This window comes from Harpia harpyja, chromosome Z (assembly GCF_026419915.1).
Source record: "Harpia harpyja isolate bHarHar1 chromosome Z, bHarHar1 primary haplotype, whole genome shotgun sequence".
NCBI classification, from domain to species: domain Eukaryota; kingdom Metazoa; phylum Chordata; class Aves; order Accipitriformes; family Accipitridae; genus Harpia; species Harpia harpyja.
The window spans coordinates 72,161,790-72,188,249 of record NC_068969.1 but is presented as its reverse complement, the minus strand read 5'-3'; the positions used below and the strand labels follow the sequence as shown (position 1 = coordinate 72,188,249).

Here is a 26,460-nt window from a genome sequence, read left to right as displayed (position 1 = left end):
TCCTACTAATTTCATTGGGTGTCCTCGTGTTACAGTATTTCAGACTTTGCTAATAATCCATCACTTTAATGATTTTGTAAGCCTCAACTTAAGCATTTTAGTTCTCCTTTTCTGTACCTCTCCAATCACATTACAACCTCCTTGAGCTGTGGAGACCAGAACTGCACACAGCACCAAAGGCATGTGGGGGGCCCATCGCTGTCTAAAGTGGCAGAATTATGCCCTGTGCCTTGTTGTTAGTACCTGTACTGATGATGCTCAGTGTCTTGAGTTTTTCCAGCAGCTGCTGCTCACTGAGCTGTTGGTGTCAGAGGTGGCTCCAAAATCTCCCTCCCAAGTTGTAGTGACAAGTGCAGGGTGTAGACATAGGTTACTAGGTTATTACACATATTTATCATGCATGTAGTTAACTGCACCTGCTGCCCACTCTCTCTGTTTTGTGAGATCCTTCTCACAAAAGCCTCTCCAAGATCTTAGTATCACTCCCACATTTGGACTAATTGACAATGCCCTCCCACCTACAGGCCGTTGATGAAGGTGTTGAACATAGCTGGTCCTGACACTGACCTCTGGGGATTCCACTACTGCCTCCTCTCTATCCTGAGAAGTGACCTTGAAGCCCTACTTGCTGCTTCCTGTCCTTTAACCAGCCTTCAGTCCATAGAAAGGCCTTTCCTAAACCTTGCTTAGGTTTTTTTTAATAATCTTTGATGTAGAGCCTTATCAAAGGTGTTTTGAAAATCCACATATGCTTCGTCTGCTGGATCACCTTTGCTCACATTTATCCTGACTACCCTGTGGGCCACCATTAGGCTGCTAGAGTGGGATCCTTTTCTACAGAAGCTTTTGTTTCCCATTCTGCTCAGAAGGATACAGACGGACGGGTTTTATCCATGCATCAGCTCTCTAGCAGTTACTCTTTTTAATCATAGTCATGCACCTGCAGTTTCCCACCTGCATACTTTCAGAGTCGGGTGAATGCCATTTGGTCCTGGTAACATTAACAACCAATTTCTCTATTTGCTTGAAAAAAATCTTTTTCCCTTCCTGTAATACTCTAACATTTTCTGTTTCAAACTTTATTTCTTATTTAATAAAATCACTCTCAGTTCTGTGAGAGGGGAGGCTTACACAAGTGCTGCAAACCCTGTAAGTGACTTGCAAACACTCCTTCTGCACTTCTTCATCTTTTATGCACCAATTTGTGCTGTAGTAACAACTCATGTGTGACAGACCTAGTGTTTTGAAATTTATAATGGGGCAGTTGTCTTCTTCAAGTCAGTCGGAATTCTGTCTCCTTAATGGTAAGACCAGGTGCAAGACAACATAAAGCCCCTAAAAGAAAAAATCCAAGCAGAAGTCTTTTGCTGGTCTCAGCTAAAGAGGAAGTATCCCTGTGGGAAGCAGGTTGGGCTGTCCTTAGTTGTCATGCCTGAGACCTGTTTCACTGTGCTCCCCAGCCAGCGCTGCGGTAGATCCCCCTGCCTCACAGGAATACCAAGCAGGGCCTTTGTTGGGTGTCTTGGGTACTTCAGCTCCAAAACCCTGCACCGCTTCATGGCACGGTGTGTTCTGACTTGGATCTGAAGTAAATTCCCAGCATTAAGCTGGTTGTTCAAGCGGTTGGGACAGAGAATGAGAGTTGAAACATTCATTACATCCCTTGCATGAGAGAGTCTGCCTGGGACATAATCAGCTCCATCTAGTCTTCAGAAAAGTGCTGACCCAGTCTAAAATTTTCTGGATGTTCCACTAAAGAACAGTAGGGGGTTTCTCTTCCTTGTTTTGTTTGTTTGTTTGTGTGTTTTTGGAAGAAAGCCAGTTTTATTGACCTTCTGAGGGCTCCCTACATGAATAAACCATATCATGGCGAACTTTGCTTAGAAAAAGGACACCCAAGGAGATTCTCCATTGCTGGCCTGACAGCTTACAAGGAGACTGGGAGCAAGTGACGGTGTCCTTTGAAGGCTGAAATTTGGGTGCTAACTCAAATTTAATTGTACACTCATCTTAGCTCCATTATATGCCCAGAAATCCTCAGGAGGCAGAACTGAGGCCAAAAGCACAGTTCCCATTGCCACACGGCCTGAAGTGGGGTCCAGAATGTTTTTGGACACAGAGCTGGAGTCGAATTAGGTGCCTGCCCAGAAAAGGCATCAGCACACACAGATGGTGCCACAAAGGCTGCGTTTCCATGCGACTGCAGTCCTGCCGCTAGCCTGGGAAAGGGAGGCAGGACTAAAAGGCTGGGCACAGGATCACAGCCTTACTGCCTAGGCAGGGTTTTTTCTCTGCCAGCTTGTGCTGTGGAAGGCCTGAGGCCCGCTTGAACCTTTCGCTCACTGTAACCAGCGCTTTTTCTGGCTACAAACAGTCTTTCAGATGTGTGAGTGACATTTGGGATTGTCAAAACCCCTGTGATGACATGGCTTGTGCGTGCACTAGGGGTATTTGATCCAGACTGTAAGTGGATGGGAGGGAGGGGGGTGAGAAGCATTTGAAACATTTTGAAGAAAAATGTAGGTAATAGAGGGTTAATCTGTTTTCCCCCTGAATGTCTGCTTTCTTATGCATGGTGTACACTCAGCTTGTGCAGTGCCTTGGCAGAACAGCCCAGACCCATTCCTGCCATGGTCAGCATTACCTCTTCCCACTCCTCCACCTTTACGCCCCCTCGAGCATCTCCTTTTTTGAGCTTCACGACCGGAATCTTCTCCAAAGGTTGGTACAGCAGATTCAGGGCGTTTGGAGGCTCAGTTTCCATGGCAGCCGGGCTCCTCTGCTGCCAGACGGCAGCTCAGGAGGAGACAGGAGGGAGAGCAAGAGAAAGTCATTAAATGTGCCAATTAGTATGCAAGGCCAGGGCTGCCATGGCTGGGAGTGCTGGCAAAGGCGGGCAGTGATAGGGGTGCCCTGGCTGTACAGTGGACCAGGGGAAGATGGAGTCACAGGCATTTGGCTACAGTAGGCAGGAGCTGAAAGGCAGCTGCCCCTGGCTGGGGCAGCAAGGAGGGTACCACACCGGACACATACCTGCTCTCTTAGAGATGAGCTGTCTGGCATCATTCACACCCCGCAAGCTAAATGCCCTAGAAATAAGGAAGGCCCTAATTTTCTGTTGGGCAGGAACAGGGACAAAAACTACATATTCTGAAATTTGTGCATTTGATAATCAGTCAGATATCATAGTGACATTCAGCTGGAAAACTGCAGAAAGGGGAAGGAAAAGGGGAACTTAACTCAGATGAAGATACGGTATCTTCTCTGCTGCCACTTAACTTGTAGCACACGGCAGGACGTGACTTTTAGAAAAGATGCAGCTTAGAGACCAGGGTGCATTTTCATGGGAACAGACGACAGGGCTCTGCTAGATGCCAGTTCTGATGCTGAGCGACATGCTGCCCCCTCCTGTAGAGCATCCAGTTTCTGTTGGACATGGTCTTTTTCTTCATTTCTTGGCCTAGTCTGTTTTTTTTCTTTAGATTTCTCTGTTCTGTTAAATGGTTGCAATCTTTTGTCCTGGTTGACAGTATTTCAGAGCTGCATGTATTTTATGCAGCTCTACAGGAGCTGTAAAGGTTTTACAGTGTTTCTGAGTAAAAAATGCAATGTGACAGTTGGAGATTGTTAGAGGGATTAATTCTGTTGTGATATAAATGTGCTAAAATATTTAATCTCTAAAAGGAAAGCATTCTAAGTATCTTAATAGGACATTGACCAGTGCTATTTCAGATTTTGATTTTCTTTTTAACCACTGCTTATCACTTTTTCCCATCATTTCACATTCCATGGAAAGAATCTGTCTAGAGAAATTCCAGAAGGTTTTGCCTATTAATTAATCATTTTGTTGTTGCTTGGTTTTATGTAGGCTGTAAGATAATTCATTCCCTTCCCAATACGTGTTTGTTCCCTGTAGTACGTTTTAGTGCGTCATCTGGGATCCAATTGTTTTAAGACATGGTTTATTGATCTTGTGTGAAGCTTTGTTTGTTTGTTTTTTCCTGTGAATTTCTGTAAAACGTGCCTTCCCTCAGTGCAGATCTTGAGTATCAGAGTTGTACATGGAGCAGTTTTGAGCAGGGGAGGAATTCCTCTGGAAATAATTTAGAGACTAATGGTATTGTATTGAGCTCCTCCTCATGCCCCTGCCAACCTCTCACCATGCCAAACTGACCTGAAACATACTGGGAATCCTCTGGATGTTGGGTTTCTTCATGCTCAAGGAGGTGCCACTGTCTGCAGGAAGCTGCCCTCCAAAAAGCATAATGTTCCCTTCCAACTCCTGGCCTTCCAGCAGCAGACACTGCTGAGATTTTTCTTAACTGACCTCTGTAGGTTTTTGCTTCACTTCAGAACCGATTTAGAGGATGCACAATATCAAAAAACATGCTGTAGAATGTGTGACCTAAACTGAGTGTCAGTCACATTTTATTTTTAATTATCTGAGTACATTTTGTTTTAAGTTTCCATTGAAACTGAAGTTTTTTGGGAGCATCTGGCTGTTTTGTTTTGCTGGAAAACACCAACATTTTTAATTTCAAAATTTCTTGCTCAAAACTGTTCCAAATATTTCATTTCATGAAAATGTCCAGTACTTTTGCCTGATATAGAATCAAAGGCATTTCAAAACATCAATAATTCTCACAAAGAACAGAACATCTTTTTTTGACCACTGTGGTTTTATTGAATAGACTAATAAGGTGACTGTAAGTAGCCTAGGAAGTTTGTATAAATCAGGTTGGATTTCTTGGGAAAGAGAAGTTTAATGGGAGATGTTCTCAGTGGAGAAGAAGTAAAAGGCAAACTTTTCTGCTGCCTTGTTGAGTCTTACTCTGTTTATCCCATCTTCATACTCTGCTGCTTCTGATACTTCTGAATCACAAGGTATTAACATGATAGTCTAAAGTTATTGTGATTCTTCTATGAATCAGTCCTTAGACTAAATAAAGCCATCTCTTCCTTTACAGAGCTAATTCTTCTCTCTTCTTTGTATTGGCAATACAGAACAAAATGGTCTAGGGCTCAATTCCACATGGACTGCTTCTGGATACTGTTGCACAATATAAAAATGTTATCCATTTCTTCAGAATAGTAGAAAAAAGTTGAATTCCAGAACCTGCATCCAAGCTCATGCTTTCAGACGCAGCTCTATCTTTCATTTAAGTTATTGCATTTTTTTCTTTCTTTGCATACATAATACCTATTATTCTCATAATTAACAGTGATAATATTTTATAATATTAACATCAAATATTAAATTTTAAATATCTTTAAATATTAACAATCTTGACAATATTAATGATAAGAAGATTTTTCCATGTTTATATCATGTTAAAACTAATTATTCTGGAGATGAAATTGTGGCAAATACGTTGTAGTGATTGGCATCCATCCCAGTGCTAATAATCAGCAGAAAGTGTATAGCAGTTCTTCCCATCCCCTCCAGCTGAGAGCACCATGAGCGACTTGCACGGCATGGCCCCACAGAGATTAATTCCACCCTTAGTGCTAAAGCATGATCACAGAATGTAAGCCTTAGACAGAAATTATAAAGATATTTGCAGGTGCTGAACTTGCCAGTTGTGTATTTAAACTTAGGCTTCTCAGAGAATAAGGACGGGGATAGTAATGATAAAGTATTGTTGGCCCAGTGTTAGATGTTGCAGAAGAAATTCCTGGTGCAAATGCAGAACAACCAAAAGCTGTACTACTGCTGCAAGACAGAATGCAAATGCATTAACTATTTTGGAGGGAACAGCTCCCTTTGGTGGCAGACATAATCCCAAGACCCCTAGAAATTTGGGGTCAGTCTGTATGCTGTATGGTTCATTCCTCAGACCTCTGCCTGAGTTTCACCTAGGGGCTCACCCTGAGAGGCTGTGCTCCCTAGCTCAGGGGAAAGCCCTGTTTCTGGTGGTGTCAGCTGAAAAGCACAATTTTATCAGGGCTTTCTGACAGCCGCTCACGACCTGTGAAATCCCCCAGGAGCCAATGGAAGTTGCCTTGTCTCCTGCCAGTAAGGGCCTGTGGGAGTCCTGCAGGGCAGTGGAAAGCTGTCTCTCTGTTCTCTTAGAAGAGGTACCAGTTCTTCCTTACTCTTATTTTATTCCCTACCCCTTTCACAGAGGAAAAAAATGAGCAAGGAGACTGCAGGTTTTGTGTCCTACATGCTGGAGAGGTGAAATGATACTTATTATTCTTATTCTGAATCTTGTGTTCTTTTCAGCAGTGTTCATTCTGAATATTGCATTCCTTTTGCTGAAGCAGAAAAGGGTTGAGGCTTCTCATAACTTGGCAGTGTTTTGACCATAGGTCACCTTATGCAGGAGGCTTTTAATGTTACTGAGTATTTACTGAAATAACTGAGAGGCACATGCAAGGTTAGAGCTGAAAGAGTCTTCCCAGGCTTCAGTCCATCCATAAGGGGAGTGCAGTAAGTAAGAGGGTTATGTAGAACGTAGCGCTCACTGATGGCTGCTTGTGTGCTTGCTGATTGGAGATGCTTTGCAATAGATAGAAGGCTGACTGGTCATCCATTCCTGCATGCCCTGGTCTATGGTTGTGACCATTTACTTTTTTCCCAGCTTCTGTTCACCCTCTGTGCTGCTCCCATCTCCACACCCTCTTTTCTCTTCTGTTGGTATTCATCTTGATTCCTTTCCCTATTCCCTGGGGCTAGGCTGTTGAGTTGTTGCTTCCTTTAGGAGATGCCTCTTCATTAAAGTGCTTCTGCTGAGCATAAAGAGTCCCTTATTTGAGAAAGTGTCCATCAGGGGGAGTGACCCATATTAGGTTTGTTTAACAGGGGAAGTTTTCCCCTGCATTATCTAGAGCCAGGACAGTCTTGGAGACAATAACTTCCTTCTGCCGTTATTGTGTCAGGCCTGTCACAGGAGGACATGGATGCTGGGAAGCTGTCTGACCTTAAAGAGTAAGAAGTTGGATTGCATTTTGAACAGGAATTGTCAGACTTAATTCCTGTCTGATAGAAGCATGGTCTGTATTGGCTCACATATGATACTTACTGTTATCTCTTCAAAACAGGCAAAGAAAGTATATGTAGCACTATTTTGGGGTTTCAAATGGCTAACACCCACTTGACTGTTTCCCTAGCTCAACAATTTTCACAGAAAACTGGAGCCAGCTCTTGCTTTCCAGCAAAGGTGTCATACTGACCATAACAGTGAGATCTCACTAAGACTTAAGCACCCTTACCAAATACACTGCAGTGCACTTACTATCATGCTATAAATATTTTCCTGTGTAACTAGATGTAAGTAAAGTGTCAAAATTAAGTGGCATACATTTTGTGATGGAGTCTTCATGATCTTGCATTAATCCCATTCCTTCACTACCTAGTCCATGGTTCTCAGCAACAGAGCACCCAATCACTCATACAGGAATAACTATGCATAAAGTGTTCAAAAGAATTGAAAAGTAAATTAAAACAGATCAAATACACAGTTCAGCAACTTGGAGGACATTCACTTAAAATGTCGGTAGTCACATGGAATTGCCATGCTAGCAAGGCACCCTCTTTTGTCAGTGTTAGCTAGTCAGTGATAAGCCAACTGATAAAATGAACATGAGACTTGTATAACACTCATTTTGGATGTCCTGGAAGGCTGAAGTATTCATACAGAATGGGTCTTGCACAATACAGTGGGTTTCCAAACTCAAAATCATTTATGGTAGGAGGAAGATCCTTTCAGGAGAGAACTTAGTGGTGCATCTGTTTTTTTGTTAACAAAAGCCTCTTAGCTAGCTCAATGACTGAAGTGTGTTGAAGGCAAACTCCTATCTGGCAGAGAGGAAAGGAAAGTAAAATGGGGCTGCAGCCTAAGTATGGGGTCAAGGCTAATGGGAACCCCAGAACCACCCCCTTCCTGTAGGCCACGGTAAACCATAAAATGAAAATATCCTGATGGATACAAGATCCAGGGACGTTTTCATGGGAAATAACAACAGAGGCCAGGATGCAGGGTTAGGTGAAGGTGACACCCTAATACACAGAAAGAATAATAGATTTGCCTGGCAAGAAAACAAAGAAAACTATATACTAAGGCCTGAAGCACATAATATTTTAATAAGAACATCATTGAGTGCATTTGATAATACTCTGTGTGGATCATCCTAAACCTGTCCAAGAGTATTATAAAGTAGCATGACTTTAAAAGGAAATGCAGGCTTTATGGAACAATATTTCAAAAGTTTTCATCTGAAGCAGATGAAAAATATTATGAAGTACAAGAACTCACCAACAGTATTAGGGCTATAGTAACCCACTATCATATAACCAAGTTAAAGTGCAGCTGCTGTGGTGAGCCCATTTGTAATTTTTTACAAGTGGCTAGGAAAAGTGTTATTATTATATATAACATGTACCGCAAGGGTGTGTAGGAGCCTCGTGTGGAACAGGACTTCACTGACCTAAGCATTATGCAAGCATAGGTCAAAAAACTAGTGCCAGCCTAATTTAGACATGACTCAGTTTAGTACCAGAGATTAATTTGGGAGTCCTAGCCTGAAGTATTCCTGAACTGTCCAGAACACTGGGGCTGTAGACAATCTCAGAAAACCCCAACCAAATCGAAATATGTCATCTTAACAATATGAGACGTTCATTTCCCACTTGGCTTATTTTGAATGTCTCCAGGACCTCTTTGAATGTAGGCAACCCTGGAGTCCAGGAATGCTGCATCTAAGATTTATATTGAAGACTGTACAGTTGACCTGCACTTTTAACAATAGAGCTCTCAAAAAATTAAATCACTGTCCTATCTACTTTGGTGTAAAATTGTAGCCTGTTTTTAAAAAAATGGGGTGCCTAACCTTCAAGCTCTTAGTTCTACTGCAGATCCTACTTTTATTTGAGCAGTGAAACTAAAATTACTTTTATGCGTTGATATTGAATTAATTGTGGTATTACAGCAGTGCAGCAAGCAGAGGATTCAATGTTTAATAGGATTCTTATTCTTCCAGAGAGTAAGGTGAGCATGCATGAGGAAGGAGCCACCCCGGTGCTGCATGGTTACAGTAAGGAGTAGCTTCATGCTAGGAGGAGGTAGAAGATTTTCCAGAATGGTGCCTTGGGGCACTGCAAAACATATGAGGGAAAATCAGGGAGAGTAGGTGTAGTTGTGGGTTTCTTTCCCACCCACTTCTCCTTTGCCCACACACCACTAGCATTTGGTGAAGGATGTGAGGAGTATGTTGCACAGTCTGTGGTGTGGTGTGGAAATCTGTATATCTTAAATCTTCAGAGAGCCCTTACCTGAAGTGCAGCAATGCTGGTGCAGAGTTCTAAATCCTTTCAAAGATCACTGTGATCCTCATCTGTTCCCCAGGATCACCTAGAAATGAGCAAGTTCAACAGGCTTTATATTAGAAAGCCAAACCTCCACCATGATGACATGTCATCAGGGGATGGATCCACCCATGGAAATTTTAGGGGGCATTTCTTACTAGACTGACACCTTCTGTGAATGCTTGCATGTTGGGAGATTATCTGGCCTTGTTTTAGAGGCAGAAGGAAAGATGCTTTAGCATCACAGGCAGAATTTACAGCTCAGTGTTGGTGTTAGATGCAGCCACGTGAATTCTAAGAGCCATTGTATACACCTCTCGGTATAAAGTTTCCCAAATGGAAAGTGACAGTGCTGAGGGTAGAGACAGGCACTGAAAAGAATTGAGAAAAAAGACCCGAATCAAATACGAAGCCAAAATGCAAATTTGTGGTTCCAATCCCTCTGCTGGTGTACATTCTCCCTTTATACCACTGTAGAAATTCAGCCACGAGCTATAAAATTATTTCATCACTGCTTGGGCTACACTTTGGTTCTTGTGTCCAAGAACAATATTTTAAGCATGGCTTGAGGAATAATTCAACATATGAATTTGATAAGAACAATTTAGAATTTTGCAAGCTCCATAGGAATGAGTAATATATTTTTTTTTTTTTCAGAAATAGCAGTTACTAGTATTTTTAATGATCATATTGCGTGTTTGATGGATGCCTCATTTCAGAGCAAATGCCTGTTTCAACTCACAAAATGATGTCATGGTACAAGTGAGGAGACAAAAACTAGAATTCATGGAAGGAAAACAACAGAGACTATTTTCTGTTCTATTTTAGTGAAATTTTTCTCTTGTGTTTTCCAGTTTATGTAATCAAATTATGGCCCAGAGAAAATGAGAAGTAGAAAACATCATCAAGACTGCAGAAGAGAAGGAAAATGAGCACAAGGACCTTGCCATTGCCTTGTTTATTAGTATCTGGCTGAGGACCAGTATAATTTAGCCTCTCTCAGGTCCCTTCCAATGTGGCTGTCTATCTGCATAGACTTAGATTAGCCTGTTGAGACTATCAGTGTAGACATTCCCAGTGTGGGCGCTGAAGACAGATCAGGATTGTCATTGTGATCATACTTCTCCCTTGCTCTTTAGGCAAGTAGAGATAAGTCTGCACAGAAAAGAGCAAGTGTTAATTCTCTGAGATATTAAGATTATTGGTCTTCCTTTGAATTCATGAAACCTTGCTCTGCCTTCTTGATGCTTCTGGCTGGAGAGAGTACATCTCTGAACTCTCTTCAGGCAGTTAGTAGTTGACAGATTTGATCTGACACGGCTTGCCCAGCATCATACAGGTAGTCTGTGAACAAGCCAAAATAGCCAATATAAAATGATTGAGTCACTTATTTCCTTTTTGCACTGGTGGTTCAAAACAACATCTTTCATTTGTGGGAAAGATGTGGGAACTCAGTAGGTTTGCCCATATTCTTAGGATTTGTGAAACTAAAGACTCTACTCATTTTGTTGCCTCACATATGTGTGGCAGTTTGTTAATCTTGGTATTTGTAAACCATGTGATAAATTAACAACCCAGGGAAAGGGGGAGAGGCTATCTAACTAAATACAAAGAACTGGAACATCTGAGACATTTCAACTAAAAATTGTGGTGCTCCCATGCAGTGTACATTATAGAAACACTTTTGTGACTCACAAGGGAGAAGTAAAGCTACAAACCAAGCTCTGTTGCTCCCCTCTTCTCCTGTGATGTAATTTGACATGACCAGTAGAGCCAGACTTGCTACGTTAACCTACAGTAGATTTGAAAAGAATGTGGTTTTCAGTAAAATAAATATGGGAAAAGGTTGTGATCTCTAGGACTTGAGAAATAGCTTTCAGACTTGACATCAGGAGTAGAGATTTCCTAGTGAACACAAACTGCCTTAGGTGGTTTGATACTTGGCTTTCAGAGTCTGCCCTCGAGTGACTGCTACTTGTTCATATTGACTGTGCAGTTCAGCTAGCATCTTGTCACATTACACCTCAAACCCCCTATTTAAAAAAGGAGACAGAAGTTAGGATTTCAACTATGGTACAGACTTGTAGAGGTCAGTTTTCCAGTGCATATTAAAGGTTATTTTTAAAACCTCCTTGGCCCTGGTAGCCCAGACTATTTGGGATGAATATAAAAATGGAATTGGATATTTCATAAACTGTTTGCTTTGAAAATCAGAAAGGCAGTAGCTGCAGCTCATTAATATTGCATTGCAAAATTGCTTTGCTGTTGACTTGGACCATTAGATGATCATCCCAGAGCCTGTGAGGATTTTAACATGAGTTCCAGCTGCTTGTGTGCTGGTACCTGATAACTCTCTTCATCCACTGGTAGAACCAGCAGACACTCAGGTGTGGACATAGTGATAGGGTACAAGTGATATAGTGACTACTTTTTGTAAAGCCAAACACAGGACTTTACATGAGCTCAATATTCTGAGTTGCATGTTGTGCTGCTGGAATGATCAGTAACTGTATGCTATGGCATAACTTGATATGGCAAATTAGGAGAATAGAAGGTGTTTTAGAAAGGAGAGGCCATCTGGTTCAACGAGCCAAGTCTTCTCTGGCTTACAGTAATCCCATCTCCCTGCTTTTTCACCAAGGTCCTGAATTCCCATCTTCAGAAACAAATCTAGATGTCCACTGAATTAATTGAAATACAGTGTTCAAGTTGTCTTTACCACAGTATACCTTTCTTTTCACTTAGATTATCATTATTGTTTAATACTAGAAATTTTTCTCATTTTAAAGTAGAAGAAATGATATTTTAAAGGAATAGACTTCTTCTTTTCATTCATACACACTTCATCCTGGGACACCGAAGAGCTGTAATCTGTTACTTTTCAGTGCTGCAGATTTCTACTCGGTTAACTTCTCTTCTGTCCCTCTGATGGGGGACATTTGTTTTAATCAGAGATGTGAATCATATCACCTTCTTGATAGCACTCATCTGATCTTACCTCCAGGGCACTTCATCTTCCTTTCTTGGAAGAGTAAGTGCTCTGTAATGTAGTGACTACTACAATTTTTTAATTATCCTGTATATTTGGCTGACCCAGTATGATACTCTATTGTGTAAAACACAACAACAGTGAATACAGTTTCTATATCCTTTCAGCTTAGCGTTTGAAATGGTCTTTGGAAGATGCCGAATTGTAAGATACATTAGGTCATTCACATATTTTGATTCCATGTGGTATCTCTCCTTCATTCCACCCTTTTGACAGAATCATTTCTAGCGCTCCATAAGCATTGCTGAGAAGTTTGATAAGAACTGCATATTGCAATGTGTGGCCGTTCTACATAGAAACATAGGAATAGCTTCTCCAAAAGCCCCTCTAGTCCAGGATCCTGTCCCTGTGAGTAACCAGTGCCTGCTGAATAGTATGAAAACAGGTTAAGCATATATTAATATTTCCCTCATGTACTCTCTTAGCCTACAGCACTCTGCAGCTCAGGTGCTTCCTGGGCCAGAGATGGTATCTTCATGTTTGATAGCCCTTGTCAGATTTTATCCTCCATGAGTGTGTTTAATCACTTTTTGATCCCAGGTAAGCCTTGGGGGCTGGGAGTATCTTGTGGCAATGAGTTGCACAAGCAACTGTACATTATGTGGTGGGGTACATCCTTTTGTTTGTTATGAATCTGCCATTTACAAATTTCATTTGTTGTCTTCTGGTTCTTGTGTTATGTGAAACTCTGAGTAATTGGTCTTTCTTCATCTCCATACTGCTCGTGGTTTCATAGAGACTAGTGAGAAGAATTTTATCTCCAGCAACACAAAGTTGACGCACAATATTGAACTGATGTTGTTGCACAACTGAAGAGAGAATTTACAGTGTAATAAAAGCTGTTCTAGACATTGTTTCAGTTTTCTGACAAGACCACTGGTAGAATTAATTAAGAACTTTAGATGTAAGCCCCTTTTGAATAGAGATGAAGTAAAGCAGGGTTAAAAGTGAAAATGAAAGGACACATCTTTAGCTATTGGTTTATAATCTGCCTTATTTCATAATTCAGTAACCTGATGTGCTGCAGTGGTGTGGCTTGTTATGGCTGTTAAAATAATATATTGCTTTTCTGCAAGTGGACATGGCAGGACTGATGATATTTTAAGAGGGGACATTGGCTTTGTCTGCAAGGCCAGGGAATGGAATAAATGAAAATAACAATTATTGATTTTTTCTTGTGCTGAGAGAAACATTTGCCAGCATTTTATGAGGGGGAAAGAGCAGATGTTCACCAAGAGAGGAGAGGTTTTCAGTTTTAGCAATAAGACATGATAATTTTTGCAGAGAACATTTCTTTGCAGTTATATCACCCTGAGATGGGGAAACAAGTCAGAAGACCAAAACATAAATAGCAAAAACTACCCTGAAATGCTGCAACTAGACAGGTTGCTTGTTTAGGAGGGGGTGAACAAATGGATCAAAAGGTGCCCTGAAATGCTGCAAGTAGACAGGTTGCTTTTTTAGGAGGGGGTGAACAAATGGATCAAAAGGTATAGCTTGATTCCAGTTTGGCAAACTAAGATGAGTTGCGTTAAAGAGACTGATCATATACTTGTCACGTGACAGTTAATTTAAGCATATGCTGAACTGTGTTGCTGCTTTCAAGGCTACCACCCTGAATTGCAAAACGTCTGAGATCAGTAGGGCTCTGGAGAGATGCAGCAGTCAAGCCAGACAGGGCATTGGGCAGGATCAGGGCTGAAACCCATGGGTTAGTCGTTCAGGTTCATTGGGCTCACAAAGTAAAAAATTACTTTTATCCTGTTGGCAGAAAAAGCGTCACTAGTCTTCAGAGAATATACAAAGCGCTGTGACACATTACTGCAATGTCACTCTGTGGGAATCGTGGGAACCTGGGAACACTGAACGTAAATGAGGAAGTCTGTTTTCCAAGGCTATGCAATTGGTTGCTGTGCTTTTTACTGCATGAATTCAGAGTAATCAACTACTTAAAGCCAGAAATTAAAAAAAAAATGGGGAAGGGGTTATGTAATTCAATGCCTGCAAAAGCTGGGGGTTGGATTTGATGTCCTCTCCAAGAGTGCTGGAGCCTCTCCAAATAAAGCCACCAGCATTTAGCAGGAAGAAGGACTACTCCCTTTTCCAGCTAGTCCCTGTCCTGTCCTTTGGTCAGCTCCTGCAGGTCCCTACAGCATGGCTCTGGAGCCCCAAAGCCCTCTGTCGTACCCTTAGCACCACAACCACCAGTGCTGCTATGGTAAGACCTGGTTGCACCTGATACGCATTGCAAAAATGTGGCCAATCCATTCAGCCTTCCCTCTTCATGGTACAAATGAGTAATGCATAAACCTGGTGGGAATTGATTGAATGGTCATCTTAGCAACATAATTTCTTGTGCCTTTCCCAGCCTGTGGCTTGCATCTTATCTGTGTAGCCCCACATACAGTCTGTTTCTTCCATATGTCTGTATTGGCTTCCCTGGGCTCCACCCACAGCCTTGTGTTCCCAGCAGGAGCACAAGGCTTCATTTGCTTGTTCTTTGTAAGAGAGCATACCCATTTGCTCACAAACATCGGGCAACAGCGTTCCTATGGCAGTTGGGCAGTAGAAGCTGAAACAGCAACCAGGGCAAAGTATCGACAGATGCATTTTTAATTGGCATAGGGAAATTGCAGTGGTTGCCTGCCTCTAGCTTGATGACAATCAGCTGAGGGCTCTTCTCTGTAGCAGTAATATTAATGTGCAAAAAAGCTGGGTTTACATTGGATGGATGGATGGATGGATGGATGTGTGTAGACCCTTGGGCAACAAATATCAGCTCCCATGGAATTTCGTACTACAGGCCTGGTTTCCTTCTTAAAACCAAAATTTCTGCATTAAACAAGCCTCACCATTTCCTAGTGCCTGTGAAGCAGGATACAGAACATCAGGCTAAGACATGGTGCTTCTACAGAAATCCTTGGAGTTTGATGTTTGCAAATAAATGAAAACAATGTTGAAGGTCAGCTTATCTGCCAACTTTCAAAGTTCTAAATTCATTTAAAAGATGAGTGCTGAAAGTGGTGACAAGTGGAATGACATTGTATTGTTGAAAATGCAACATTTCATACGTGGAACAGTGTGGCAGTTTCCCCTTGGAAGTGCTTCTTTGTGGAACATCATAGTTCACTGATCTGGCAGTCTCCATCCTGTGGATAGTTTGCACATTGCAGAAGCTAATTCACCAGGCTTTCTGGTTTAGATTGTAGCCCAATATTACTAGTAAAAGCAACTAGTGAACATAATACAAGGCTACAGCTGGGCTAGGGAGTGCTTACTTTCATAAACTGACATATGGAAGCAAGTACTTAAGTCCCAGAAAGGATCTGTAGAAGTGCAATTCTAAATAAAAATGAACCATCATAATGCAGCTGCTTTCAGGTAAGCATCAGGAAAATGTACCCTAATTTGTATCCATAAAATGGTCATTTTTGCAGCATTTTTACAGCTACAGTATGGATTTTAAAGTGGTAGCATATTAAGTGAAAACTGTAATGCTTTTAAACGTGACATAACCTTAGCTAGACTGAATATAAAGGTGTTATTTACCTGCAACTGTAGTCTGCTTACCACACAACCATTTTAAAATTATGTCTATCAAGCAGCACTGCAATTACAGTGTGCATAGCAGGGACTTTATCCTGCAGAATGCTGATGATACCCGAGAGCTGTGTAATACTTGCATTTCCTATTAAAGCATATTGCAGAAGGCATCCCTTTGAGGCACTCAGCACCTTTAAAGTTTGGTCAGTGTAGTCATGTTTTCCTTCATTGGTCCTTCTTGGAAAACACCCCTTAGCCTTGCTGAGAGTTTGGCATCAACAGCAAAAAGGCACTCCACCTCTCTTCACTGCTGTTATGGCACAACTGTGGGTGCTTGGACTCAACAATCCAATAAAGATCAAAAGAAGCTTACAACTGACTGTCAGTTTATTTCAGGCATCCTGTGAACAGTGGTGTCAAGCCCCAGACTTCAGTTCAAGAAAGATCTGAAGCATGTGCTTCATTTTAAGCATATAGGTAACAGAGCCCTTAATGCTTTTCTGAGCTGAATGAGTGTTGACTCTAACCACTGATCATTAATAGAGAAGGAAACATGCATTTAGAAAAAGTGCCTTTGGCCAGGGATCTGAGTTGAAACTGAAGGTGCTCTTGCACCACAGGTAGATGCTCAGCCTGCCACAAGTGATGCTCAGTGTTGCACAGATATCCTGTCTTCATTGCAATGCCATCTGGCAAGGAGAACACCCCTTATAATACTTTTATTGATACTTTGGGAAGGCATTAAATATTATCTTCACAAAGATGCTGAGGCATTGGAAGTAACTTTGCCTAAAATGATTGATATTGGCAATGATGGAGAGACCTCAGGACTTCTCAGTCCTGGACAAGTACTCTGACCAGTGAAGTCTTCTGCCTTCAGGGACAGAAATGGACACAGCTCCAGACAAGATGATGTGGGAAGAACACCAAAGAGCCCTATGGCTCATGCTTATCTGTAAATTGAATTCTTGGTGTCAATACTGATGAGTCAGTCTTGCTGTGAGTGCAAAGAGCGACAGCTAGGTCAGTGATGTTACAGATCAGTTCATCACAGAGCCACCATTTGGCGGCCATTTATCATCATTACTCTAGAGGTGTGTGTGTCATTCACTTTGCTGAATGACATTGGAAACTCAGCATAGAGTCCTACCACAAATACACTGTGATTCTGTAGCAAGGAACCATGGGAAAAGAAGATTTGGAGAGTGGGGGTTTTTTAATTGCTTTTTCAAAATCTTTTGATGTAAGATGTGACAAATAAGAAAAAAATAGAGACACATACTTTATTGTTTATAGCTTTCATTAATTTTTAAGGCATGAGTCAAAGAAATTGCTGAAAAGAACCAGTAGCAGAGGCTATATGATGAGCACATCTAAGAGCCATTTTAATATTTGATGAGACCAAAAGCTTCTCATCACTAACCATCTTTTAATGGCACTTGCCCTTTGTCTGGGTCTATGTGCCTGCATGTTTCTGAGGGACTAACTTTTCTGACTTTCTAATGAAATACCTTTCAAGATGGGGGTAAAAGTGGTGGTTTGGAGCTCCTTTGTTGCCATGTCAGTTTAGGTTACGATAAAGTGAGAAACTGAAGCTTTGTTTGCATCTCGGCATGTTCGTGTGTTACTTCAAACTCTCCACGTCATTTAGTGACATCTCAGTCAAAGATGATTAAAAATACAGATGCACAGAGCCTTACAGCCAGTCTACCTGCCAGAGCAGTAAACTAACACGGAGATAAGTGGGGTGAATTGAGTAAAGCACTTAAAGATGGATATCCATTCTCTGTCAATGGAGTGCTCACATGTATGTTTTTAAGTTAGGCGGAAGGCAGCAGGAATTGGGTCCCCTTCTGAATGGCTCTGAAATCTGTGCACAGCAAACTGCATTGAGTCAGAAGCAAATCCACAATGTAGCCAGGAACTGAAGTCAAGAGCCCTGCCTTTTATTCAGCATCCAGACAAAAAACAGTCGTCCATCACTTGCATGACATCTCATGTAGGGGGAGGAGAAGAAGAGCCTAGTAATAGACCAAGTCTATGGAAGTTTTAGCATGACTTTCTGTTTTTGTGGAGTCAGTAGCGAGCATTGACTTGTCGCGATGCACAGAACAGGGTTGAGTTCTCACAGCTGTAGCTGTATTTTTGGTATGCTGCACTAACGCTGAATTGCTGACAGATAGCTGGAAATGGATGTTCTGTGTGATTTAGAAATAATGTGAACCCTGACTGAACTTCTATTGGGTTTTCCTTCCATTTGCTGTTTCGACATGAGAACAGGGAGGGCATTATTTATAACAACAACCATAAAATCCCACAAGGAGAAATTATATTCTGAATTGACAGAATCTTGAAAATGCAAATGTGGTTTCGTAACTAAATAAATTTTCAGACAGTAAAATGAGAGTTAATCAAAAGTTAGATGTCCTTGAAAAAGCTTTACTATTTTTTTTTTTTTAACTTCCTTGGAAATATTCACAGCTGTCTTGATGCAAAAGTAATCAGAGTATCTATATATCTATATGACAGTATCTCAGCAGTTGCACTACTTTAAAAATACTTGAGTGGATTTCTTTATTGATGTGATCCAGTCAGAATGGGACATAGCAGGAACAAGAAATTGGTTAGAAACTGGAAAGAAGAGATTTTTTTAACTTTAAATTAAGATTAGGAAACCTAATTTTAAGGAAGTATAGCATTCTGGGGAAAATGAAAAATTTTCTAAGAGACTTTCAGAAAGGCATTAATTCAGTGAAAGATCCCATTCAACATGAGTTAATTTGGGATAGGAGCCATGTCCTACTAGTTGTTTATTGTCAAGGAGATATATCCAAAGGACTGAATTTTTTTTTAAAGCTGTATAGGACTGGGTAGTTTATGTGCAACAAAATAATTTGATGCATTAACTTTGGAAATTATCAAGAGAACATAGCATTGCTTTAATTCACTGAAAATTAGGATATTAAAACATACAGATCCTGATCCTACTGTGTCATGTAGTCAGACCACTGTGTCTTCATGGATTTCAGTTGATATCACTGAGTTTTTAGGAGAATCATCAGTGCAGATTTCATTTCATGAATCTTTTTTAGTTTCCTGAGTGTTAAAATGGAGAATAAAACTGGACTGCTTTAAAGTGGGTTGGTAAGCTAAATTAATTAATAATTTCATAAAGCTTCCTGTTCCTTGGGTAGGGTGTGCCAAGTAAATGTCGAAGATGAGTTTGCACTTCAGAAACAATGTCTTTGGACATTCTGTTGAGAAACCTATCATGGTAGTGATTTTGTTGGGGGAGAGGAGTTTGGACTGTGAATCCCTAGTTTTTAAAATGTCCACAAAGTGAATGGTATCACATGGGAAAAAAACCCCAACATAAATTCTCCTTATTTAACGTCTTGATAAACTCCTTGTGAGGGTCTGGAGAAATTATTTCTGACTCTTTCATTTGCTTTTCTCAGGTTGGGGGTCACACCATGCTGCCCATTCGTTGGATGCCTCCAGAGAGTATCATGTACAGGAAGTTCACCACAGAAAGTGATGTCTGGAGCCTGGGGGTTGTATTATGGGAAATCTTTACCTATGGCAAACAGCCATGGTATCAGCTCTCAAACAACGAGGTGTGTGTAATACATTCTCAAACTGCATTGGGAAGGCTAGCACGTTAACTGTTGGTGTAGCTTCTCTGGAGATGGGACAGCAACAAATTTATTTAGTAAAGGCAAAACCCCTGATATCAGATATTTATGGTATTGTCATGAACTTTGTGGTTGAATTTCTTCCTTTTCACCCTTTTCTCCCCAGAGTGAATGGAAGTTGTCCAAGCAGAACTATACCAGTTGGAATTTAGCTTTTTTCTTTGTATAGGATAGTGTCTCCTCTGGGTATTGAGAAAGACCATGAGGCAATGAAGAGGACCTTAGCTACCTCCTGAACAGGCTTTGGGTGATTTCAGTTCCATATCATACATGTCATTGTTGCAGGGTGGTTGTCCAAAACCATTCTTGAATAGATTGAAGTAATCTGGATATCTCTTGATTTCCAGGCAGTCACAAGTAACCCATTTCCAGAGATTAGCCACAGTGATGCTCATAAGTTTAAGGAGGGAGGGAGGGACAGGCACTGACGGTCTGTGTGAGCAGGGTGAAAACAGCCTCCTTCTGAGATGAGGTGAAGTTGATAGAGAGAGAGAGAGAATGGAGGTATGGGATTACTTCCTGGGTATCATTCCCTCATGAGTGGAAGGGGCAATGTGGGTGAACTTAACATCAGTGAAGTTACTGCTCCTTGACAACTTACTTTACAGTGATTTTTCCAGATCGCATCCCACTGCTTATGCATCTTGGCAGGGTTGGCTGGGTGACAGCCACCAGTGAGGCTGCTGTGGCAATTAGCAGTTAAGTCTTCCATGGGTGACCCCCATGTAGTTGGCAAAGCTGTGCTGATGCTTTCCTTGTGATTTCTCATAGGTGATTGAGTGCATCACTCAGGGCCGAGTCCTGCAGCGACCTCGCACATGCCCCAAGGAAGTGTATGACTTGATGCTGGGCTGTTGGCAACGGGAGCCTCACATGAGGCTCAACATCAAAGAAATCCATTCCCTCCTCCAGAACTTGGCCAAGGCATCTCCAGTCTACTTGGATATTTTAGGCTAAAGTCTCCTAGCATTTCTTCTTATGGGCTGCGGGAATGAATGTGTTCAACTGCCGCTGAACTCCATTAAAATGTGTTCTTAACTTTGACAGTATTAATGACAAAGTTGCGGAGAAGCTTTCAAAGGGCAAGCAATGTGCACTTCTCCATCTGTAGACACAGTATTGACTTTTTAGACATTACTGAGACGTATCTCCTCTCTCTCTCACTCTCTCAGTTTCTATCATTTTTTTCTTCTCTCCTGTCTTTCTAATCAATTTGGCTTCTGCATTATTGTAACTCTGCATAGACAAAGGCCTTAAAAACCTGATCTGTTATATCAGCAGACTCTGCAGTTTGCCCACCACAACTACAATGCCTTGTTGTATTCATGCCTTTGATGTGGATGAAAAAAAGGGAAAAATATATTTGACTCGAATTTTGTGATTTCTGCTGTACAGCTACTGGGAGTTTCTATGGATTCACCTCAATTTTTTTTGCTTCGGCATGTAGGTGGAAATAGAAGACTGGTGTTCTCTACATGAAGCATGTTCCTTGCAGAGATAAAGCCAGATGGAAAGAAGACAGTCTTGTGTGATACACTATCTGGAGGAATTAGGGGATCAGATGGCATCCAACCCCACAAAAAAACACTGAAATGATTTGATGGAAGGCAAGAGGGGGTTTAGCACTTTCCCTGAAGAGTCTTTCTGAGGACTAAAGGAATTGTTCAAGGAGGTGCTTTGCTGGCACCTTTAATTGCCAGATACAAGTAAAAGGGAAAAAGATGCTGCCTGCACTGCACAAAATTATGTTACAACATGATAAACTAAACACATGCCCTTATTTTGTCTTCTGATAGGATATTGTCATGCCACTGGTATAAAAATGTTCTCCAGCTAGTCTTTTTTAATAAAGGCTGAATCTAGGCTTATTAATGTACAGTATTAATTTTAGGATCACTTGTTGAAACTAAGGATTTTGATAAGATAGGACAAGCTATAGACGGTGGAGCAGGTTTATCTTACACTGTGCTTGTCCAGCAGCATATTCCTTCCTTCCTCAATCCTTTTTCTGTTTTTTTAACCATGCAAGCAAAACTGTGCATGGTCTTTGTTGGTTAATGCCCTTTGTGCAGAAACTATCACTCATCTTGTAGTACACCCTAGTAGACATAGCAAACTCATAACGATATAACTTATATTTCATTAGAAGGGGCTAATGGAGGACATTAGCCATGTTAAAATGCCTTTACAATGTTACAGATATAATAGGCTGATATAACATGAATAATCTAAAGCATGAAGATCACTGGTTATGTTTGAGCCATGGCAGGGGATAGCGGTCTCTAGAGAAAACAAATTACTCTGAGGTTATGGCTAACTATTCAGAGTGCAAAGAGCCTGAGCTCAGCACCATGTTTGTATTGGTACTAGTGCTGTCATTACCAACATCCACTCTTTCTTAAATAATTTATTTTTGGTTGGATTGGCATTGTATGTGTACAACATTTGCATGGCCACTGTGTTGATGACAACTGCATGGGCATATGTGTTATTTTTCAAACCGGAAGTTGATGGTTTCAAATTTAGAGTTAGGGTTATTTTTAATATGAATTCTTACAAATGAAAACCTACCTTACCTATTCCTCAAGAATTTTGCCTCCCTCTGTGAGGGGGCGTTACTGCAAAAAAGGGATCTTTCTTTCTGTTTTCTTTTTTTGTTATTTCTTATTGATATGAGCCAGATCAAAATAGTTCTTCATCTTTGTGTTGGGGATATTTTATTTAATAAATTAAGCATTTTATTTTTGTAACTGTTCCCATAGCACATTTAATATATAATTTGCTCACATATATTATTTATTGAGGCACTTTAGGTTTTTCCTTCAGAAGCTTTTAGAGCTAGCTCATAAAGATTCTGAACATTTTCAAAAGAAGACAGTTCACTGGACACTGATGAAGTTTTACCCTTCTCAATGTCATTGAAAAGGCGGCATTACAAATAAACATGACAGTGTAACTATAAAGCCATACTCAGTATTTCTTTAATAAACTAGATGTTACTTCTCAACCACTACTGAACTGGAAACACACAAAAAGCTGGAGGAAGATTCCTACAAAATGGGCCTTAAGATTTTATCTAGACTGTCTTGGAAGTTCACACAGAAAGCTAGATAAAGACTGAGCATCCAGTGAAACCCATTATCTTGAGAATCTGAATGTTGTGTTTTAAAGGAATTTGAAATTGATTTTCAAAATAACAGTGGTGGAAAAGAAAGGTACCAGAGTCTGCTCTTACTGTGCAGTGGGAGGAGGCTGCAGGTGGTGGAGGGGGGTGCTAAGTTGCTACCTGCTGTATTCTTCTTAGTTTCTTATGAGCTGAAGAAAAAGGCATCTGAGATGCTGCTTCTATTGGAAAGCAGGCTCCAGCCTGAAAGCAAACAGGTGGGTTTTGCAAGCACTGAAAGAATGTATACCAAAAATAATCACAAAACCCTGAAAATGTACTTAGTGGCATCTTCTTTTTGATTTACTAGTGAGACTATTAGAGTAATTTCAGAGAATAAATAGTGTTACAATGCATTGTGCAATAACATAGCAGTATGTTAAACTTCTAAAGGACCAAATGTTCTAGAGAGCCACCGGTATGGATAACCTTGACCTGTATCATTAATGTTCTTGATAGTGCATAAAATGTATAATCACAGTAGACAAGCTATAAACTGTAGCTATACATAATTTGCGTTTGTTCATGAAAAGGTGGGTAAGTGTAGCAGAATGAGCAGAGAAGAGGAAGAAATATGTTCAAATCACAATGAAGGGTGAGTATATGTGCATATTCATCATGCTTGCACTGTCAGCTAAATCGCGTACACTGAGTAAATATGACAATCAGGCTCATGTAAGAAGTCTTTCAGGACTGTGCTATGAACTGATCATACATATAATATATATTATATATGTGTGTTTGCATATGGCATATATATATACACACATAGCATATACATGTATGCCTATGTCTGTTGTATTTTATTTATATATGTGCAGACATGCATGCACATTATGTATGGGCTGTGTGTATATGTATAAATTTACATACACCTACATTATTACAAACAATTATTAGAGTGCTATTAATAAATTGATAAGGTCTGCTGAGTAACCAGAATAATTTTTTTTCTTTTGATATTTCATTTTCTATGTTTGTAAGATTCAGCTTTTTAACTGGTGTGCAGCAGAGGCAGTGCTAGAATGCCAGAGATATAACAACAAGCACTTTTCTTCCCCAGATGATTGCATAAAAACATTTTTTCCATTCCCATCTTACTTGTTGATTTCTCACAATGAAATGAACAGACAAGCTTCCAAGCTCGGGAAACAGAGTTTGTTTTACTGTCATTTCTGGATTTGTGCTATTGTTGTTTTATTGTCCTAGAATAACAGTGCAGCTCCATTAGCATTTTATACTCGTCTGCAGTAATGAAATAATTCCAAGAATGAGCTGGACTATTGAGACTGCAACACGACTTGTAGGACGAGAACGCCAAAATTCAGCAGTAATAATAACATTTGCCACACTCTGTCCTTCACTCTCAATAGATCTGCAGAACTCAGAAATGGCCATGGAGAACAAATACTTGTAAAGCAACAGCACCCCATGATGCATGATGGAGTGTACCCTTTTTAAAAGGACTTAATTCATTTTGATTTGTAAAACAATATATATTGTCTACAGCTTAATAAGTAACTGCCTATTTTTTCTCTTTTTCTTTTTCAACCTTTCTTGCTACTTCTTTATAACTTTCTTTCCTTCTCTTTTCCTTTCCTTCCTTTCTCCCTCTTGCTGCCTTCTTTTCTCTTCCTTTTCCCTCTCTTTCTCTCTCTGTGTACCCCTCCCAACCTTTCTGAGAGATTGTTTTTGTTGTGGCTGATGTAGAATTTTAAAAAACACTTTAACACTTTAAAAAGAAATTAAATATAGCCCAATAAAATGATTAGGTCACTGGATGACTAAGGTACAATGCATATATGTTAGAACAAGTCTGTGTCTGGGTTGTTGCAGCCTGTAAATGAATTTCAAATACTGCTATAAAACGTGAGGGAGAGGAGTGGGGAGGGGCTGGGGACAGATCAGGGTGTCTAATCAAAGATGAAGGTTTTGATAGCACAGGAAGTTGTATTTTCTTGTTGTGAGGGCTGGGATGAACCACTGCTGCTTTGAATCAAGAGGTCCTTTAGAGCCTTAGTTAAAACACCTTTGGGGGGGGGGGGGAGTGTGCTACATTCATCACAAACATGAAGCAAAAAAAAAAAAAAGTCTACATGTTGCAGGGAAAACACTGTGAATTTCACAATAGCAACCAAGTGACTATTTTGCCATCTTTTAAACATATGTCTCAGGAGAAGAAATGGGAAGTGATGGGTGTGTTATTTTTCCGTCTATGCATTCTAGACCAGGTCGGGGGGGGGGGGGGGGGTTGTTCGCTTGTAGAAGGTTCAGAGGGATGACCGGCTGGTATTTTATAAACACTGAATACTTTGGGCAAGGATAATAGAAGCTGCTAGTAGTGAGGCCATTTGATTGGAATATATGAGAAAACAGAGATCAAATTGAATCTTTTCAGAGGCCTGTATCTTGCAGCTTATATGTATCTTTCTGTAACTTAAAAGAAAAGCAGCTAAGGATGTTTTATATACAAGTAATGTAATTCAATGTTGATGTTTAATTGAATCACCAATAGAGAAAGAATCAATTAGTTATGAAATATTTGTCCCAGCCCTGCTCTCCACCTATACTTTATGTATATATATATATTTCTAGATACCGCTCTCTTTGTCACTTAAGGTAAAGAGGAAGATATCTACATATAAATATAAATCTCTATATTGTCACTAAACTGTGACCTGGTGTGTAGAGCTATCTTTCTCCTTTCTTTTTTCTTTTTCTTTTTTTTATAATGTGATGTCTCTGTGGAAATATTTAGTGGTTCTTGTTTTGCAGTGTGTTATAACAAGTCATTGCTTTAAAAGTTTCATTGCATCTTGGCCGATTTCAAAGTGATGCCTAGGTATCAGTGTTAAAAGTTTTGTTTGTGAGTCATGTGACCAGCTTCTCTCAACATGACATGGAAAGTCTCTTGTATTACAGTGTATTTAATAAAAATGATGTCTTACAATAAACAATGTCATCTAAAAGAAACATAAAATGATTACTTTAAGAAACCTAAAAATTTCACGAGGTGGCGTGTGCTATTTTCTTCTGTTTGAATGCCTTTGTTTAGCTCCATTGTTTTTGAAAAGGATGAAATTAAGGAACAGTTTGGTATGCTTACAAACATGACATATTTGCACTCTAAAACTCTGAATAAAAAACAGGTGTCTGAACTCATAGTTGATGAAAGAGGAGACCCACAGTAATAGGACAAAGGAATATTCAATCTGAATGTGATGACAGACTTTTTTTACTCTTCATTTTCCAAATGATGATGCCATTGGCATGCTTGTTCATTTGGGAAGCTGGCTTAGCAAATACCTGTTTAATCTTCTAGCAGAAACAGGCCTTGAGATATTTTCTGGCTTTTTGCTAAAAGTGTCCCTCAAACCACAGCCCTGTTAAAAATGTAGTTTGTTCTTTTTAACTCATGTCAGTCTAGAATGAATATATTGTGAACAAATACAGCATTAAATCCAACTCCCTGAAGAACCTCATTAAGATTCAGAATGCAGAGTGCTTAAACATCCAAAGGAAGGTTCAGCAACTTGATTAAAGATCCCTCCACAAGCTATTGATCTAAACGAAGCCCTTCAAGGTTAGAGTAAAACAATATGAGAGCCACTTGGTGGCTGCATCTGCTTCCCTCTGCCAAGAGACCTCTCTGAGATTAGATGAGCTGGCTACAAGCATTCAAAAGGTCAAAGGAAAATAATCC

The 26,460-nt window shown here is 40.3% G+C and overlaps 1 protein-coding gene across 1 annotated transcript in view; it reads left to right on the top strand.

Annotated features, from left to right (window-relative positions):
* NTRK2 (neurotrophic receptor tyrosine kinase 2) overlaps nucleotides 1-25,766 on the top strand; it is a 210,527-nt gene extending 184,761 nt beyond the window's left edge. Inside the window, exons 16-17 of the mRNA XM_052776586.1 lie at nucleotides 19,358-19,516; nucleotides 20,366-25,766. Of these exons, the coding sequence (XP_052632546.1) occupies nucleotides 19,358-19,516; nucleotides 20,366-20,551 (345 nt within the window). The 3' untranslated portion in view covers nucleotides 20,552-25,766. The remainder of the gene's footprint in view (nucleotides 1-19,357; nucleotides 19,517-20,365) is intronic.
* Nucleotides 25,767-26,460: the final 694 nt, after the last annotated feature.